The sequence below is a fragment of the Macrobrachium rosenbergii genome, chromosome 10 (genome assembly GCF_040412425.1).
Source record: "Macrobrachium rosenbergii isolate ZJJX-2024 chromosome 10, ASM4041242v1, whole genome shotgun sequence".
Taxonomy (NCBI): domain Eukaryota; kingdom Metazoa; phylum Arthropoda; class Malacostraca; order Decapoda; family Palaemonidae; genus Macrobrachium; species Macrobrachium rosenbergii.
The window spans coordinates 33,963,156-33,980,819 of NC_089750.1; the positions used below are offsets into that span (position 1 = coordinate 33,963,156).

At 34.7% G+C, this 17,664-nt stretch overlaps 1 protein-coding gene across 1 annotated transcript in view; it reads left to right on the forward strand.

Annotated features, from left to right (window-relative positions):
* LOC136842589 (son of sevenless homolog 2-like) overlaps window positions 1-17,664 on the forward strand; it is a 553,642-nt gene that overhangs the window by 524,271 nt on the left and 11,707 nt on the right. The window contains 3 exon segments of the mRNA XM_067110139.1: window positions 3,277-3,511; window positions 6,349-6,560; window positions 6,661-7,012. Of these exon segments, the coding sequence (XP_066966240.1) occupies window positions 3,277-3,511; window positions 6,349-6,560; window positions 6,661-7,012 (799 nt within the window).

Sequence of the window (17,664 nt, forward strand, 5' to 3'; positions counted from 1 at the left end):
TATGGGATTTAAACTGTTGTTGAGAAAATAGCAACTGTTGGTGAAGGAAATTTTACCATTTTTAGTGACTCAAGAAGTGTTTTACAGAGTGTTTTCACTCGACTAATCCATTGGTTTTGAAAACTTAGGAGTTGCTCTATTTAATGAATTGCAGAGGAATATAAGTTGGATCCTAGCAAATGTAGGAGTGTTTGATAATGAAAAGGCAGACAAACAAGCAAAAGATGCTGTAGCTGGTTTGCTTCCAAGTTAATGGTGATTTCTTATCAATTATCAGATCACTTATTAGGAGAATGTGGCAATAACACTGGAATAGAGTTGGGGAAAAAAAATTAAAGAAATTATGAGTATCACTCTTCATTTAAGTATAGCAAAATGCCCAGGATATGGGAAACTGCCCCTCTGCTGTCTAAGTATAGGGCGTACCTGCCTCTCACACAAGTTTTTAGTAGTGGATGGAAATCAACCATACTGTGATGACTGCCTGATCCCTTTGACAGTCAGACATTTGCTAATTTAATGCCTAAGTTCTGGGAACCTTAGGAATAGCTTTCTCTCTGAGACCCGGGATGAGAATAGCAGGTAAATCCAAGCTAAAGTCCTAAGGGAAGAAGTTGTTTATGATGCCAGTGGCATCTTTAGATTTGTATCTGAAGCAGGTCTTCTTTAAAAGCTGTTGATATATTTTTTTTAATCTTGTCATTACATTCATAGTTTTTATATAAATTTTGTCTTTCTCAGTAAATGTTATCAGCATCAGTAACCTTAGTTGTTATACTGTGAGAGAACCATAAATCAATCAGTTTACATTCTAGCAAAAGAGACAAAGCTTAAACTAAAAGGCAGGAAAATTTTATATAAAAGAATATCCTGAAGGAAAGAGTATTGAATTGTAGTGCACAAATAAAAAAGAAAACACTGTTTGCAGGTTCATTAAGAAAGCTATAAAATAATTTAAATTCTGATTACAGTTCCATTTTTTTTTTACATAAGAGCCTAAAAAAAGCAGTCAGAGCTTAAAAAAGGCAGTCAGAGTGAAACAGAAGTGAAGTCTGATAATGTAAATTAAAAGAAAAGAACTGTTTTTGTAGAATACACATGATACTTTCCAGAAAACACAAAACAAAGCAACTAAGTATACTGCATCACTTGAATGTGTTCTTCACCAGTAGAAAGCTATAGCCTGTTAAAGTATGAAGTCAGTGTGCAATTTATCTTTGTTGCCTTTTTGCGGGATATTTAACCTCATTCACCTTTCTTTAAATCACTACTGACTCCTTTAATCCTCTGTTTTTTCCTATACCTGTGGTCTTAAGTCTTTTATTAATCCTGTATTCTTTTATCCCCTTACAATGTTTATTTAATGAAGACATTAAATATGACTTTGAATTTTGGCCTTACCATGAATTTTGAAAGTAGTGTAGTGGCTTTACCATGAATTTTGAAAGTAGTGTAATAAGACTTTTTATTGCATTATTCACTCTGTGAGGATGATAAATAAGGTATGGCATTTAACCAAGCAAACCCTACCACTGTGTTTGTTTGTCAAACTATAGGACAGTCATGAACCAGTCACCAACCACTTTAGAATGACAAGGTAAGAAATGGTGGCAAAATAGGAATGGTAAACCTTGGCAAAAAAAAATTACATCATAAGATTCTGTAATGTGAATGAGCACCAAAACCACAAACCAATTTATGGGCATGACAAATTCACACCACCAAACAGACCATGGACCATATTTCTTCAGATTTAGAAATCAAGACTAGAGCTTCTCTGGGGGTTAATGATGAAATATTTGGCCAAACTCATAAATAAGGATACTGTATGCCAAAAATAAATGGAGCAGTAATATATGATACTGTACATGTATGAGGCCTGTACTTCTCTATGCAGAGGTATGGGCACTTGAAAAAGAAGATGAGGAAATTTTGAAGAGATGTGACTACAAAATGATGCAGTTCACAGCTGAAGTGTTTTAGGAATGCAGATACTACAAATGAGGATATTGAAGAGCTAATAGTGACAACAGAATGAGTTTAAATATTGATGTTAAGAGGACATAAATTAAAAGTAGCAACAGCCTGAATGAAATAAGAGAACAGTATACATGTACTAATAGTAAATAGGTAAAACCTTATGACATAAAGGTGGGGGTTCTCTACACTGCATGGTCAGGGACACTAACAAGGAAAAAGGCAATGATTTGGAATATAATGTGTTGAGAGGTATGGTACTAGGAAACTAAAATATGGCTGATATCTCAAAGATTGAGATGGTTTGGACATGGGGTGAGAAGGGTAAGGTGGCAGTCAGTCAGAGAGGTTTTAGCAGGATTACCCCCAAAAAATCATGGAGAAAAGGCATAGCTGAAGGCATAGACTAGAGGAAATTATGCAGAGCATACAAGACAGGAGAGTTATAACCCATGAATGAAGAACTATAAACAAAACATCAGGAAAGTAAAACAAGATTTTTAAATTCAAAATTATGACTTCATCAGAGATAGTATGTGCTTATATAGAATTTGATTAGAAGCTCCTTGATGAAGGTTGGAAGTTAAGAGTATACATATAATATTGTAAACTTTAAAAGGTTTAGAAACTGGTGGTTCCACGATTTTTTGTACAATGTTTGATATCTAATAGTATTTTTATACTCTGTAACATGAAAAGCATCTGAAAACTGTAACAAGCTATTTTAAGAATTGTTTTTCACCTCACACTTTAGTCTCATTGATCAGACATATAAGTTTGCCCAGAAAGTAAAGATTGAGTTACCAATATTGTTGCAGTACCATACTTTTAGTAATTAATTCTGTATTGGTATTTTTTGCACGTGTAAAAGCCTATGAAAACAAGCGTGCTACTCATCTCTGTACCCAAAAGATTTTCTTTTTTTATTTAGATCAGGTTACAGATCTTGTGATGTTAACCACATCGGATTTTTTCATGAAAAGCATTATGGAATATTGGCCAAGAAAGCTAGAACTACAGTAGTATATGAAACAAAGGTTATGGAGAATGACTTAAAACTTACCTTGTATTGAAGGAGATTTGCACTCCATTTTATGAAAGAATAGAATTTTAAAAACTAATAATACATATATTGATGTATTTCTGTATATGAGGCTGTTCATACCTTTGCATTGTAGAGTAAGAATTTCAGGCAGTTACCCTATCTCCTTGGCAGGTTGTCTTCTGTTTTATTCATCATTCCAGATACCCAGTTCAAACCTGATGTGCTGATTCTAGATTTTGTTTTATTTTTTTCAGGATCGAAAATGGCCTGCTAGTTTTCTGAAATCCCCAGGCATCAAGCCTCGAAACAGCCGCACTGTGCCCAACCCCTTGCCTCACATGTTTGAACGAGAACGCGGTACCAAGATGGTTGAAGGTGATGGAGATGATACTCCACAGATGATCACTCCCCCAACTCCTTCCACTCCTTGCACGCCACCACATACTGCTCATGATTCCATTTTTGCACAAGTAGAAATCAACCCAAGCGGTATGTATTATTTATTCTTTCATTTTAAAGTCAATATATTTCATGAGAATCGTGCTCTAGGGCATTCAGCATTTTCATGTTACTGTAAATTGAATTGTTTATTTCTTTTGTACTCCTCTGTATTGAATAAATGTTTTCTCCTTTCTGGAAATTGGTAGTTTCTCATTTCATGTGTAAAGAATCCTGATTTATCCTGATTTATCTTTTCATTTACTGATTAACTGTATACTAAAAGGTTTTAAAGTTTTGTTTTTCCTCATTTAAGGAGTTAACATAAATTGATTTAACCCTTAAACGCCTATTGGACGTATCATACGTCGACTAAAATTGTCTGTTGGGTGCCGAGTGGATGTACCGTACGTCGACTACAAAAAATTTCAACCTTCGGTCAACTTTGACTCGACCGAAATGGTCGAAAAACGCAATTGTAAGCTAAGACTCTTACATTCTAGTAATATTCAATCATGTACCTTCATTTTGCAACAAATTGGAAGTCTCTAGCACAATATTTCGATTTATGGTGAATTTTTGAAAAAAACTATTTTTCTTACGCACGGGTGGTAACTCAGCCGAAAATTTCATAAATTCTTTCGTCATTTTGTTGTAATTTTTGCACTGTTCTATATTAGCCGTTACATAACGTTTTATATATGAAAATGTGCGCAATTTCATGTACAATACAGCAAAATAAAACCCATGGTTGTAGCTTTTATCAGTTTGGAAATATTTTCATATAAACCACGAAAACTGCCAAAATTTCAACCTTCGGTCAACTTTGACTCGACCGAAATGGTAAAAAAACGCAATTTTAAGCTAAAACTCTTACGATCTAGTAATATTCAATCATTTACCTTCATTTTGCAACCAATTGGAAGTCTCTAGCACAATATTTCGATTTATGGTGAATTTCTGAAAAAAACTTTTTCCTTACATCCGCGCCAGAAATTCTTTCGTCACGTTGTCGTAATGTTTGCACTGTTTTATATTAGTCGTTACATAAAGTTTTATATATGGAAATGTGTGCAATTTCATGTAGAATACAACAGAAAATAACTCATGGTTGTAGCTTTTATCAATTTTGAAATATTTTCATATAAATCACGATAACTGCCAAAATTTCAAGCTTCGGTCAACTTTAACTCAACCGAAATGGTAAAAAAATGCAATTATAAGCTAAAACTCTTACATTCTAGTAATATTCAATCATGTACCTTCATTTTGCAACAAACTGGAAGTCTCTAGCACAATATTTCGATTTATGGTGAATTTCTGAAAAAAAAAATTTTTCCTTACATCTGCGCGCGGTAACTCGGCCGAACATCTCAGAAATTTTTTCGTCATGTTGTCGTAATGTTTGCATCGTTTTACATTAGTTGTTACATAAACTTTTATATATGAAAATGTGCGCAATTTCATGTAGAATACAACAGAAAATAGCTCATGGTTGTAGCTTTTATCAGTTTTGAAATATTTTCACATAAATCACGATAACTGCCAAAATTTCAACCTCCAGTCAACTTTAACTCGACCGAAATGGTCAAAAAACGCAATTGTAAGTTAAAACTCTTACATTCTAGTAATATTCAATCGTTTACCTTCATTTTGCAATAAATTGGAAGTCTCTAGCTCAATATTTCGATTTATGGTGAATTTAAAAAAAACATTTTCCTTACGCCTGCGCGCTGTAACTCGGCCAACATCTCAGAAATTCTTTCGTCTCGTTGTCATAATATTTGCACCGCTTTATATTAGTCGTTACATAAAGTTTTATATACGAAAATGTGCGCAATTTCATGTACAATACAACAAAAAATAACTCATGGTTTTAGCTTTCATCGGTTGTGAAATATTTCCATATAAATCACGATAAATAGAAAAAATTTGACTTTTGGTCAACTTTAACTCGACCGAAATGGTCGAAAACTGCAATTGTAAGCTAAAACACTTACAGTCTAGTAATATTCAATTAATTAGCTTCATTTTTCAACAAACGGGAAGTCTCTAGCACAATATTTCGATTTATGGTGAATTTTTGAAAAAACATTTTTTACGTCCGCTCGTTACAATTCATGCATCATTTTGTGATAATATTTTCTCTGTGTTGCTTTGATCGTTTTAAAATTTGTTATATACCAAAATCATTGCAATTTAGTGTACAATACAGCTAAAAAAAATGAACTCATTAGCTTTAACCGTTTTGCTTACAGCACGATTTGTATACAATTATATACGAGTTTTTTTTTCGCTGTCATATATTCCAATATTTATATATGATAATGATATTTTTTTTTCATTTCTGATGGTTGCATACTAAACTTCAGGCAATGACAAAAAAATGAGCCAAAAATGAACTCTTAATCTTAAAAACTAAGCGTGCTGTGATTTTTTGAAAAAAACTTTTTTTCCGTTTCGGCGCTAACTCACCGAACGCCGCCGGCATACAGGAGACGTTTTTGTAAATAGGGCTTCGGCGTTAAAGGGTTAATGAAAGTAATTTATGAACTGTAGTCTTAAGTTTGTTAAGTCCAATTTTTTCTTATCTAAAGTCATTAAATTAATTCATATTAAAATAATGGTGCATTTTGTTATCCATATTATTGAGCAGTAGCTTTCATCAAATATACTATATAGCAGAAATGAGGCAAGACCTTTAGATCTTTGGTGTATACATTAACTTCCAGTGACACTACATTAAAATTTATTGGCTTCAGTGTAGATAATGTAAGAGGGCTTAGGTATTCTTACTGGAAGAATAGATGGTGTTCAGTAATGTAAAAGAGCTGAAGCATTTGTACTGGAAGAATAGATGGTGTTCAATGTTTTCTTCATTTTCTCAGGTTCGTTGGGAAGTATAGGTGGGTACCCTTTTCCTTCTGGGTTTCCTCCTGTGCTTCCATCCTTGCCTCCATCTGTATCAGGTAATCCTCACATGCCTCCAGCTGCAGCAGCAATAGTGCCAGCTCCTATAGCAGTCAGTTCACCTCAACCACCTCCTCCCTTACCACCAAGGCGGAAAAGAGAACCATCAATAGGAGAAACCTCACCAAAGGTATATTTTACATTTTCTCTCGTTTTCTTGTCCCATTGCATTACATAGAATGTTGTATGCCCTGCATTGAATATTATATTGATTGTTTTTATACTTCCAGGTAAAACAAGCACCTGATGCACCTGAACTTCCTCCCAGGGATCAATCCCCACCACCAATACCACCACGAACTTCCACTCTACCACGAATGCATTCTTCAGGGGGTTTACAACATGGCCCTACACATCATCATCATGCTCCACCAGGACATTCCCTCCATTCTGTCAACCTTCACCATCATCTCCATAATCTTCATTTACCACACCATCACAGGACAAATGCCCCTGCATTAATACCACCACCACTACCCCAACAGTATCAGTTGGACCCCCCTCCACACCGTCGCAACAACTCCATGGACCTCTCATCACCCACACCAATGGCTCGAAGACACACAAATGGACCTCATGCAGGTATGTTGATATTAATAATTGTGATGCAGGATTAAGGTCTGAAACCTCAGTGGCTGTAACTGCATGATGTGCTTATGTTAAAAAGTACCTGCTAGAAATGTTTTGTTCTTACACTGTTCCTTTGTAGGTGAAACAGAGTTCATCTATAGTTTTTAGTTTATCTTTTTACCAGTGACATTAAAATATTTTCATTATTACTTCACTCAGTTTTCAAATTGCTTCAAAAAGAAATAGCGTAAATATGTTGTATGGTAAAAAAGTTGATTTGAAGCTGTAAAAATTTGCATATATCTTGAAAAGCTCTTGGTGTATCTACAAGCAAAATAACCCACATTGTGTGAGCTTTGTCAAGAAATATCTCAATATCTTTATGTTGACTTGAAACTAAAACACTTTTGAAGTGTAAAAAGGTTTTAAGAAATTTTAAGCAAAAATGTATCCAATTTGTGCTTGATTATTTGGCTTCCTTGGAAAAGGCCACGCCAGGTAATGAAATATTCCAAATAATTGGACACCTTACGCCCTTGGTTTCTAATACTTTTATTGGTAAACATATCTGCAATCACTCTTAGTATTCTGACCAAAGTTTAACATTAAAATAAAATCCAAATATGCAAGTTAGCCACCTTCTAGATTTAGATAGTTGGAAAAAGAAAAAACATACTTTCATAACTATAGAACATGCTGTACATGTACAATACAACCAGTTCTCTTACTCTCCCAGTTCCTAATCTGTTTTGTTGAATGGTAAATTAATGTATCGTACATTTTAATATCTATAAAAATTAATGCCTAAATATACTATCCTACAATTTATACACCACTTACAGTATTCTAAATTAGAAGAAAATACTTAAACCTCTTACATAGCTTTTGATTCTATTATTTTCACTATGCTAAAATTTTGGTGGGTGTTAGGCTACAGTAGGTACAGACCTGGGGCAACAGATGTGGGGAGGGATCTGAAGCAGTGGAGGGCCCTGCTACTTGCTACTGGAACTCAGGATCAACTTCCTTCAAGGCCACTGGCTCAAAGTCATCAATCTTCAAGGGCTTGGATTCATTAACCCCAAGAATTCAGGGTCATCCAACTGTAGGTGACACTCAGGCCAGGTACCAGTCTATAGTCCATGAAATGTGTTCAGGGGTTGTTGCGGTAATGGTGGTGGCAGAGGTTATTTTAGTAGCTTACCTGAACAGGTTATAAATGGTAGCATGCTTAATTGATGCTGCTGTGTTAGATTAGAAGGCCAGAAGTGAGTAATCATACTGCATGACTTCTGATGTGCTAAAATGAGAACATCTCTCAACAAACTCCAGTGGAGGTTCATTCACCTCTGATACAGTCTTCAATATCACTTTTATTTGTCTGTCTCCCATTGTCTCTAGGCCCTGAGGGACATTAGTGGGTGGGGCACCATTAAAACCTTCAGAATGACCTTGTAATTGCTGAGCATCTTGTCCAATGAATTCTTATAATTCAAGGCAATGTGCTCCATATGTGTGGTATATGTGACTGTGAGGTCACTCAAAAGGTCTGGCAGAGGCAGTTGTAAATAGTTTTATGCAAAAGATGCACAATAATTACTGAGTTTCTTGGTCCATGGCTGGATTAAGGAGGCCACATTGGCAGGTTATTAGACAGCAAAATTACTCCCATTAACCCTTTAACGCCGACTGGACATATTTTACGTCGACAAAAGTTGTCTGTCGGGTGCCAAGTGGACGTAAAATACGTCGACTACAAAAAGTTTTTTTAAATATTCACGGAAAAATACTTATAGGCCTCGTTTGCGAAAAATTTTAAATCGCGCCTTGAGGGATGCTGGGAGTTCATGGATCACGCTGTTGTTTTGTTTACAAGCGTGACCCAGCTGTGCATGCGCAAATTTCTTTCTTAGCCCAAAAGAAAGCATCAGCTAACTCTGCTGAAAATCTCAGAAATTCGTTAGTCACTTTTTCATAATTTTTGCACTGTTTTCTATTAGCCTTTACATAAAGTTTTATACATGAAAATGTGTGCAATTTCATGTAGAATACAACAAAAAATAAATCATGTTTGTAGCTTTTATCAATTTTGACATTTTCATATAAATCACGATAAGTGCCAAAATTTCAACCTTCGGTCAACTTTGACTCGACCGAAATGGTCGAAAAATGCAATTGTATGCTAAAACTCTTACATTCTAGTAATATTCAATCATTTACCTTCATTTTGCAACAAACAAAAAGTCTCTAGCACAATATTTCGATTTATGGTGAATTTTTTAGAAAACTTTCCTTACGTCCGCGCGCTAACTCTGCTGAAAATCTCAGAAATTCTTTAGTCACTTTGTCGTAATTTTTGCACTGTTTTGTATTAGCCGTTACATAAAGTTTTATATATGAAAATGTGCGCAATTTCATGTAGAATACAACAAAAAATAACTCATGGTTGTAGCTTTTATCAGTTTTGACATATTTTCATATAAATCACGATAAGTGCCAAAATTTCAACCTTCGGTCAAATTTGACTCTACCAAAATGGTCGAAAAATGCAATTGTAAGCTAAAACTCTTGCATTCTATTAATATTCAGTCATTTACCTTCATTTTGCAACAAACGAGAAGTCTCTAGCACAATATTTCGATTTATGGTGAATTTTTGAAAAAAGCTTTTTCCTTACGTCCGTGTTAACTCTGCTGAAAATCTTGTAAGAGCCTGACGCCATCTCTTCCAAACACGTGTGTGTTCGTTGTCCATCGGAGTGGACAAGGCAACAAGAGCATCTTGTTTTCTTTCTCTAAAGGAACGCGATTTCAATCATACACTATTTCCGACTGTTTCTCCCTAACCATAGTTGTCTTGATGTATGTACAATCACCACTACTTGCATTGCCATGCAAGCATTCTAATCATGTACTCATAATGTTCCAACGAATCTTCTGTATCAAACTGTGTGTATGTTTCGGTTTGTGAAGACACCAAACATCTCGCCATTCCGATGGATGACGAACACACACGTGTTTGGAAGAGATGGCGACAGGCTCTTACAATCTCAAAAATTCTTTAGTCACTTTGTCATAATTTTTGCACAGTTTTATATTAGCCGTTACATAAAGTTTTATATATGAAAATGTGCACAATTTCATGTAGAATACAACAAAAGATAACTCATGGTTGTAGCTTTTATCAGTTTTGAAATATTTTCATATAAATCACGTTAAGTGCCAAAATTTCAACCTTCGGTCAACTTTGACTCAACCGAAATGGTCGAAAAATGCAATTGTGAGCTAAAACTCTTACATTCTAGTAATATTCAATCATTTACCTTCATTTTGCAACAAACGTGAAGTCTCTAGCACAATATTTCGATTTATGGTGAATTTTTGAAAAAACTTTTTCCTTACCTCTGCGCACGCTCACTCTGCTGAAAATCTATCTCAGAATTTCTTTAGTCACTTTGTCGTAATTTTTGCACCATTTTATATTAGCCATTACATAAAGTTTTATTTATGAAAATGTGTGCAATTTCATGTAGAATACAACAAAAAATAACTCATGGTTGTAGCTTTTATCAGTATTGAAATATTTTCATATAAATCATGATAAGTGCCAAAATTTCAACCTTCGGTCAACTTTGACTCTACCGAAATGGTCAAAAAATGCAATTGTAAGCTAAAATGCTTACATTCTAGTAATATTCAATCATTTACCTTCATTTTGCAACAAACTGGAAGTCTCTAGCACAATATTTCGATTTATGGTGAATTTATGAAAAAATCATTTTTTTTTACTCCCACGCGTTACGAATTCATGCATCATTTTGTGATAATATTTTCTCTGCTGCTTTGATCATTTTACAATTTGTTATATACCAAAATCATTGCAATTTAGTGTACAATACAACAACAAAAAAAATAGCTCATTAGCTTTAACTGTCTTGCTCACAGCATGATGTGTATACAATTATATATGAAATTTTTTTGCGCTGTCATATATTCCAATATTTATATATGATAATGATATTTTTTTCATTTCTGATGGTTGCATACTAAACTTCCGGCAATGAGAAAAAAAGGAGCCAAAAATGAATTCTTAATCTTAAAAACTAAGCTTGCTGTGATTTTTTGAAAAAACTTTCTTTCCGCTTCGGCGCTAACTCTCAAACCCCGCCGGCATACAGCAGACATTTTTGTAAATAGAGGCTCGGCATTTAAGGGTTAATAAGATCATGATTAGGAGAACTGGTATGACAGTTTTCCAGGGAGAGAGGACAACCCAGAAATCATCAGGAAGTCCCAGTTTCCTTAAGGTAGCCTTCACTGCTGACAGATTAGTAGTGAAACTAATTGGAAAAGGCGTTTGCAGTCATCCGGGCATTTTTGAGGAAATTTTACATATTTTTCAATGTCCCTAAGTGCTTTTAAATTTTCCAACAATAAACAGTTTTGGTGAGTTTCTGAGTATTAATCAGAATTTGTTCCTCCTGAAGCCTTTAGCAGCCTTTTTCCCTTGCTCTTACCAGTTTTTTCTGGGATGCCCACATAAAATAGACCCATCATATATGTATGGTCAATATGGCTCACATTCAGGCCATCATCAAACATGAGCTGTGTAAAGGTCTCATCATACCATTCAGCAGTAGCAGACCTGCATTTTCCCAACTTACACTACTGTTAATGACAGAAGTTCATGAGCTGCCCATTCAGGAAGGCTCACAGCTCATTGATCTTTATATCTTGATAAAAAAAAACTTTGTTTTCTCTGTGACGTGTGGTCCCGAGGTAATAGATAAACCACTGGCACTGTACCTGGTCCAGCCTGTGTAACTTTGATTTCTGCATGGCTTTCTGCCAAGTCATGAATGCAGAAAGTTTTTTTTTTTCTCCTTGGACCTGGTTAACATTAAATGTAAAGGAGCTAACCTTGTCTCCCATTAAAACTACTGTACAAATTTCTCCATGTTTTTTCTAGATATTTTCTTTTTGAACCTTGAGGACATTAAATGTAAGGATTAAAACTTTTCCTTGAGCAGCAACACAAAATTTGTAAAAGTAGGTAGTAGCAGTACTCACAAGGGATGCAACTTCACTCTCCTGGTAGACTTACCACCTTTGGAAGACATTTTTGGAAATAAAAACCCAATATTGTTCAAAATTGACTCCAATAAAGTTTTCTGACTTCACAACTGCTATTGTACAATTGAAATGTAAAATATTGTATCAGTTTCCTTTATGTTTCAGACATACGGCATTTGGAAGTATTCAGCAAGTGGTATCTGGCAACTATCTGCCAGGCAGCACAGGCACATAATGTGCCATGTTGACAGACTGATATCTTCTCAGTTGCTCAGTATGGGTTGTCCTGGAGCAAAAGCTTGTGCTAGCACAAGGCTGGTCTAATCTTAAACCAACAGATGAATCACTTGCTAATGGGTATCACATGGGCAATCAGTGGCCCGGTAGCTTAACTAAACAACATATTTGCTGTCTGAAGAGGGTTTTATTTTAGCACTCAAAATTTGTAGGCCTATATGTTTTGCACATACAGCGTTAAAAGACAAGTATTTATTACTATTTATCACATTTTGCTTATTTATCATAATCAAAATTTTGAAAGATGCTGAATATCAACATATGAATATTTGGCTAGGCCTACTGATCCTTGCCTGTACTGTGAAAACCTGGGTATCCTATAATAAGCATTATGATTTTTTTAATAACGATTAGTGTTTTATTAGATTTTTTTTTTAATCAATAATGTATTCTTTTACAATCGTCATGCAAATATATGATTGATCATTCCAGTGCTGAATGGCCTCATAAAATTGTCCATTTGGCCTAATTCTGAGCCTTTGTGCTTGAGTACTCAATTTTTCTGTCCTTGAGAGACAAATGTTTACTTGTCATGGTCAGGTAAAACAGGAAAACAAAAATGATATATTTTCATATGTAATTTACATCAAGAATAGGTAGCAGATAATACTGATAGCAAGTAAGAAGTATAGTTGAAACGTAACATTAAAAAAAAATTCATTCAGCAGGAAAAAAAATTAACCAATAAAACCAATGTAAATTGAGAACAACTTCAAAAAATAAATTAATAGATCCTTTTGAACACAAACAAAAACAACAGTAAATTATGTTTATTAAATATATTCAGCAAATCTAGCCAGCTGCAGTTCATGGATGCTGTTCACATTTTGATAGTTGGTGTGAACCCAAAAACACTGATAACTCTGTTCACACATGTCGTTACCATTCACCATTCATTCTAGGCCTATGTAACTCCCGTTAAACCATTCATTTATTAAAAAACAATATTCCCAGTTTTCTTATTTCATATATCTGATTTCTTCATATTTATAAAAATATCCTTTTGTCAGTTCAACATTTTTTATGATATTAATAAGAAAATTTTCATCTGTAAGTTATAAGTTATCGTGCCCCAACACCAGTCTCCTCAACATTTGGCCTTCAAGGCGTGCCAACCAAACCTCACATTTTAATGCATTTCACCGCCCTTCAGTCAAGCAAAATATATTTAAGTAAGGAAGTTATAAATTATAAAGTAATTTTGATAATCATATCTAATTTGTCAGCTTAAAATAACATTTTTTTTTAAACAGATGAGAATTTGATAACACCAGGTATACCAAACTCCACCCACTTGTGCCTTATTTTCGTAAAATAACATTCTTTTAACAGAAAGTTCTGTATACAGATAATTCTATGATAACAAGGTTGGTAGGCATGTTCACATCTAAACATAATAAAATATTTCGTAATGATTCGGACAAAATACTTAAAATCTTTTAACAGAAAGTTCTTTATACAGATAGTTCTATGATAACAAGGTTGGTATGCATGTTCATATCTAAACATAATGAAATATTTCATAATGATTCGGACAAAATACTTAAAAACCTGCATTAAACAAGGAATTTTCTTGCAATTTTATTTTTTAATGGTTACAGTACAATTGATTTTATATTATCAAAAGTTTTCTCAAACTAATTAATACATGGAAAATAAAAAAGAAATAAAATTTGAACGATATATTTTGTAAAGTGATGTAGGAAATTGCAGCATGATTGTACAGAAACCTGAATAGAGTTTATACAAGGTTAACTATATTCTTATCACTATGTCTTCTGGTTACAGAAGACAGGCTACCAGCTGTTACAGTTATTTAAGATTTCATAATCGATTAATTGTTTTTTAGAATATAATTTAGGAACACTATTTCTCCTCCATCTGTAAACATTATCATGTGTAGCACCAATGCAAAAACCACAGAAATCATGCATAAAATTAAAGATATCTTCTTCAAACCATTTTCCCCTCTTCAAACCATTTTCCCCCTCTGTATCTTTTCTCCTTCCTCACTCCAACTCCCCTATCCCTTGTGATGAGTTTTCTGGCAAGAAATTTTGTCAGATTCTTTTGGCGTATACCAGATAGTTGTTTAACTTATTTAACTTGCCATGCTCCAATTTTCACCTCATTTACAAACAAATTCTTAGGTGATCCTGGTGAGATTTTAGAATTGTAACTCATTTTTATCATTAAACTTCTTGATGATAATTATAAAAGTTTCTCAGACATCTTAAATTCAGTATTGTATAAATATAACCCTCTTAAATTCAGTATTTCTGGTTGGTATGCCTTGTGCTTGAGAAATGTATATAATATATTGAGGTTTTGGATCCTTATCCCTTCTTTATAAAAAACTAAAATGTAACCCTCTTCTGATACAGACATTCTTACAATGCTCATGTTCATTTGTAACCGTAAGGGAGTGTATTCAATATCACCCTACAGTCATAAGATGCATTATTATGTGGAGAACTATCCCAGCAGCATCAACCTGCTGTGGCCTCCCTATGTATGATGGTACCTTCATTTTGTTGTTGACTGAAGCGTCACCATCTTAACACTCTGCTCTCCCAGTTTGCTTTAAGTTTCGCTGATTTTTTCTCTCTCCCAGTAACATTGCTGTGAGGCCCACTGATTTTTTCTCTTTCCTTCTTGGCTAACAGTAAGCAATGTATACAGTACTGTACATAGATATTTGATGGGAAGATATAAAAATAAAAGATTTCTTTTTAATCCTAAAATTCTTGACTGACTCTTGACTTAAGCTTATCATTGGCCATGTCATTAGTGAGGGGAACTGAAGCTTATCATTGTCCATTTCATTATTGAGGGGAACTGTTAAATGTTAATGATTAGAATGCACATAAGGTGTTACGGTAAAACAATACGTGACAACAAAATTCAGTATAAAACTTTCCAGTGGTATATTGTCAACATTTCTGAACAGCAATTCTATGCCACCTTTTCATTTATTGCTGCCAGACATACAGACAACATGAGGATTGATGATTTTTTATTTCTTAATGAGGATTGTTATAATATGAAATAGTTATGAAACAAGCATTGGGGGTAATACAGAATATGTGCAATATCTTTTGACAAATAGCAAAAGACTAAAACATTTGGGAGGAAAACATTCTGAGCTTTCATCAATCTAGCCATGAGAATAATAACTATTTGACCAAATTAATTTTTATGATAATTCCCTTTATTTGGGATGACTTACTGTTAAAGATAGTTTATATCTCTGCACTGATAGGCAAAAAAAGATTGAATGGCTGCCCGGATGACTGTCTAGTACACCTGTTCTCCACCAGGTGTGTTTCAAATGTTTTAGCTTGTCAGAACTCTCCTTGTTGCCATTGTGTATAGGCACTTGTTGGTATTTTATGGTTTTTGCTGTTTGTTACTTTCACGGTACTGTACATTTATTTTTCCTAGGATGCCTTCTACTGGAATCAAGGCTAAGAAAGTCAGGTTCTGTAGGAATGATTACTGTGGTAGCATGATGTTGATTTTTGAGGAGATAGACTCTGTATCAGCTGCAAGGGTATAAAATGTGATCTTGAGAATAGATGTGTAGAAATTAGGGATTTTTTAAGGACTTCGTGCGTAAGTTCGTTGGTGTAAGGAGAGAAGAGAAGCAGATAGATTGTGAAAGTTAGGTCAGGGTAAAACCTGTCATTTCTCCCCCATCTCAAGGCCCTTTTTCTGTACAGTCGACCCCAGGAATTCGCAGACTCAGCAGTTCGCAGAATTTTTCTATGGAGCCTATCTATAAATCATTCGCTGTAAACTCGCCCATTCGCGGATTTTTCTGTGGAACATATCTATAAATTGTTTGCAGATTTTTGGTTTTTTGTATAGCAATATTCTGTATTTTCATATTATTTACTGTAATAACATTAAATAATAATAGCACAGTAATATTAAATAATAATAAGATTAAATAATAATACATAATATACACTGGGTACCTGTAATAATAATAGATAATAATAATAAGATTAAATCATACAGGTACTCACTGGTGATGAATGTTTATTATTGATGATGATTGATGACTTAGTTGTGCAGTCCGATGAATGACGATGAAGATATGACTGCACGGCAAATAGAGGAGTTGCACCTCTGAGGGTGCCGCTTCCCTGGAGGTGCATCATCAGGGGTTTCAGGAGGCACCACCTTGTTTAGGTAATTGAACATGTCCACAAAGGTGTTACGATAGGGCTGCATCAGTTCATTAAGGCCATTGGAAAAATTTGTGGCTCTTTCCTCAAAATTATCCCATGCCTCTATCATTGTCTGCAGCTGCCTGACTTTCCTAATAATTTTGTACAGACCAAGAAATTCTTCAAAATTCTGGTCCATTGATGTGTTAGTGAGCACATGAAATAAGGTGGTGAGTTCTCCAGCAAGGGCCTTCCCAAGCACTCAGCCCTCTTCATATTCCTTCTTGATGATGACGCTTACTGTGATACCATGATGGGCTGCTGTTTCTTTGTGACTTTGCCCTCTCTTAACATAACAATCACGTCTACCTTCCCCTCGAGTGTCATGATCTTCCTCTGGTGCTTAGGCTCTTTGCCAGAAGCCTTAGAAGAAGCAGGGTGTTCAGGAAGCATCTTAGGTCACAATTCAAAAAGATATGCAAATCCACACCGATATGTATATACACGACACATGAACAGTGAACTGAGATGCTGGGTCACTTGTGCATCGTATACAGTGCACATACGTACATACAGGGTATTGCACATAACAACATTGATATTCTCTGTATACTGTACTTTTTATAGATAGTATTTTGTTGTGTTGTAAGATGATTTTGAAATATCAGAGTGTTTCAGGATGATACTTAGTACGAAGAGCATATATAAAATATGAAGGAACTTACATACTCTGTATTAGGATATGTCTGTTTTCATTTTACTGTACAGTATATTTTCATGGCTACTGTATGTAAATACATTTCTTATGATGAAAAAAAATTTAATAATTTTCAGATATTACAGTACTGTAATATATTAATGTAAACACAGCAAAATGTCAGTGTGTATTTTTTTCTTTAAACGTTCTTTACCCAAGCCAGCGATCCGCAGAGAAATCTTGAGAAGGAAAATGCAGGCTGGGGTTCTGGTTATACCCAGGCACAATGATACTCCAACACATTATTGGCCGTTGTCTGCAAAGCAACCAATCCAGGAGCGCCATTAATTTTCCTTGGCGCTCATTGGCTGTACACTTGGCGTTGATTGGTTGGATCCTCAATCCTATCTCGCGAAGATGGAA